Here is a 2,104-nt window from a genome sequence, read left to right on the forward strand (position 1 = left end):
TAGTACAGCTATCTCTGAATCATCGTTGTATTTCCAACACCTTTCCTCAACGATGATAATCTAAAACAGAAAAATAAAAAACAACAGCCTAAATTAGCCCACAACTCTTTCGATGTGTAGAAAACTTTATGTAGTTCAGTGCCATAGTTAACATATCTGCCACCATAAATTCGGTTGGACAGTATTGATAATCTAACCAAATTGTTGGTCCGGACTGATATTTTTCATAGTCTTCTAGCAACTGTCTCAATAAAACAGTTTCTTTACTTGCTTCTGCAAAAACAATGTATTCTGCCTCCGTTAAAGAAAGAGTCCTGTTTCTTTAAAGCCCTACTTATCGTTGCTTCTTCAGATTGAAACAAATATCCACTGTTGGATTTCCTGTCACTTCTGTTTTCAACCCAGTCTGTATCTGCATATCCAATCAGAAATTCTTTATTGCTGTCCTTGGTATCTCCGAGTTTAGGTTTTAATTCTTTTGTTCCTTTGAGGTATAAATCAGTCCTTTTTGCTTCATCCCAGTCAGTTTTTGTGGCTCCAATGTTGTGTTGACACAAAATGGACACAATGGCTGAAATGTCTGGTCCCGTGTTAACTGCTATATATAGGAGTTTTCCTATGAGTCTTCGATAGGAGTTATTATCTTCCATTGAATTCTCATCCTTCCTTGACTTGGCGTATCCCCTGTCTACTGGTATTTCTGGTATTTTTGCGCCACTCAAGCCGACCGATTTGAGCAGATCATCAATATATTAAGGCTGATTGATCCTAAAAATCCCTTCCTCGTCCCGATCGCCTTGAATTTTAAGATAATGGTGCAACCTTCCAAGACTGATCACACGGATCAGCCTGTCCTTGAATGAACTCATGTTCTATAAGTGTTTCATTAAGTTTTTCGTTCCAGGTGCCTTTACGGCTTGCTTCAATCCATATAGGGATTTGTTCAATTTACAAACCATATGCTCCTTACCTGGAAGGTGAAATACCTCTGGCTGCTTGATTAGAACTGTCTCTTCCAAATCGCCTTTCAAAAAAGCTGTTTCCACATCATAGTGGTATACAAACATTTTTTCTTTTCCGGCGAAGGCTATCAGTGTTCGAAAAGTGGTTAGTCGCGCAACATGTGCGAAAACTTCGTCATAATCAATCCGAAATGTTTGAGAAAATCCCTGAGCGACTAACCTTGCTTTATATTTACTCACGATACCTTCTGCTGCCGATCGCCAGTCTGCTTGATTTGAGCTTTGCATAACCTCCTTGAAACTTCTTGGTTCTACTTCTACTTGCAGATCTGAATCTAATCCTTCCACATACCTAGAAAGCGGGACCCCTTTGTTGTTTCGATCTGAACACCTGCGATTGTCTTCTGGAATATATTTCGTGCAGTCCTCACTTTCGATACTTGATTCACGGTTACTGGAAAGATCTTCATTGGTGATATCATTTTCTTTCTTCTCTTCAATCTCCTCTGCAGGATACTTAAGGAATTTGGAATTTGAACCCATACTTCCTTTACGACCTTTTCTTGCCTTTGGGTATTCTGCATTTCCGAATTATTGAAAATAATATCTCGACTATTCTTGATGGTGCTTGTCTCTGTATCGAGAAGTGGAAAGCCCTTCGATTCATCTGAGTCCCCCACAAAAATTAATTTTTCGGCCTTTTGGTCTAGTTTCCTTCGAATTTCTTTCGGAATATGTGCATATCCTGCGGAACCAAAAAATATGCAAATTCTATACATTAGGCTTTCTTAAGTACCATAAATCGTATGGAATTTTGTTTCTGCATCTTGTAGGAAGTAAATTTTGTATATAATTAGCTGTAGTTACAGCTTCTCCGCAATATTTTTTCTCTATACCCGCATCAATAAGCATGCATCGCGCCATTTCAATCAGGGTTCCATTCTTCTTTTTTGCAACCCCGTTTTGTTCTGGTGTGTAAGCAACAGTATGTTGAATATGAATCACTTCACCTCTTAAATATGCCTTTAATTCATTATTGACATACTCCCTTCCTTGATCCGAGCGTATTACTTTAGGCGTCTTTCCGAATTGGGTTTTCACGTACTCAACAAATTGTTTAATTAACAGTGTTCCTTGACTTT

The 2,104-nt window shown here is 38.5% G+C and overlaps 1 protein-coding gene across 1 annotated transcript; it reads right to left on the reverse strand.

Annotated features, from left to right (window-relative positions):
- Positions 1–263: 263 nt before the first annotated feature.
- Positions 264–650, reverse strand: LOC117173851 (secreted RxLR effector protein 161-like). Its single transcript, XM_033362497.1, has one exon. The coding sequence runs from the start codon at positions 648–650 to the stop codon at positions 264–266; it is 387 nt and encodes a 128-aa protein (XP_033218388.1).
- Positions 651–2,104: the final 1,454 nt, after the last annotated feature.

Source organism: Belonocnema kinseyi, chromosome 5 (genome assembly GCF_010883055.1).
Source record: "Belonocnema kinseyi isolate 2016_QV_RU_SX_M_011 chromosome 5, B_treatae_v1, whole genome shotgun sequence".
NCBI lineage: Eukaryota > Metazoa > Arthropoda > Insecta > Hymenoptera > Cynipidae > Belonocnema > Belonocnema kinseyi.

Coding starts and splice junctions, on each gene's coding strand:
- LOC117173851 (XM_033362497.1), bottom strand. CDS start 650: ATGGAAGATAATAACTCCTATCGAAGACTCATAGGAAAACTCCTATAT.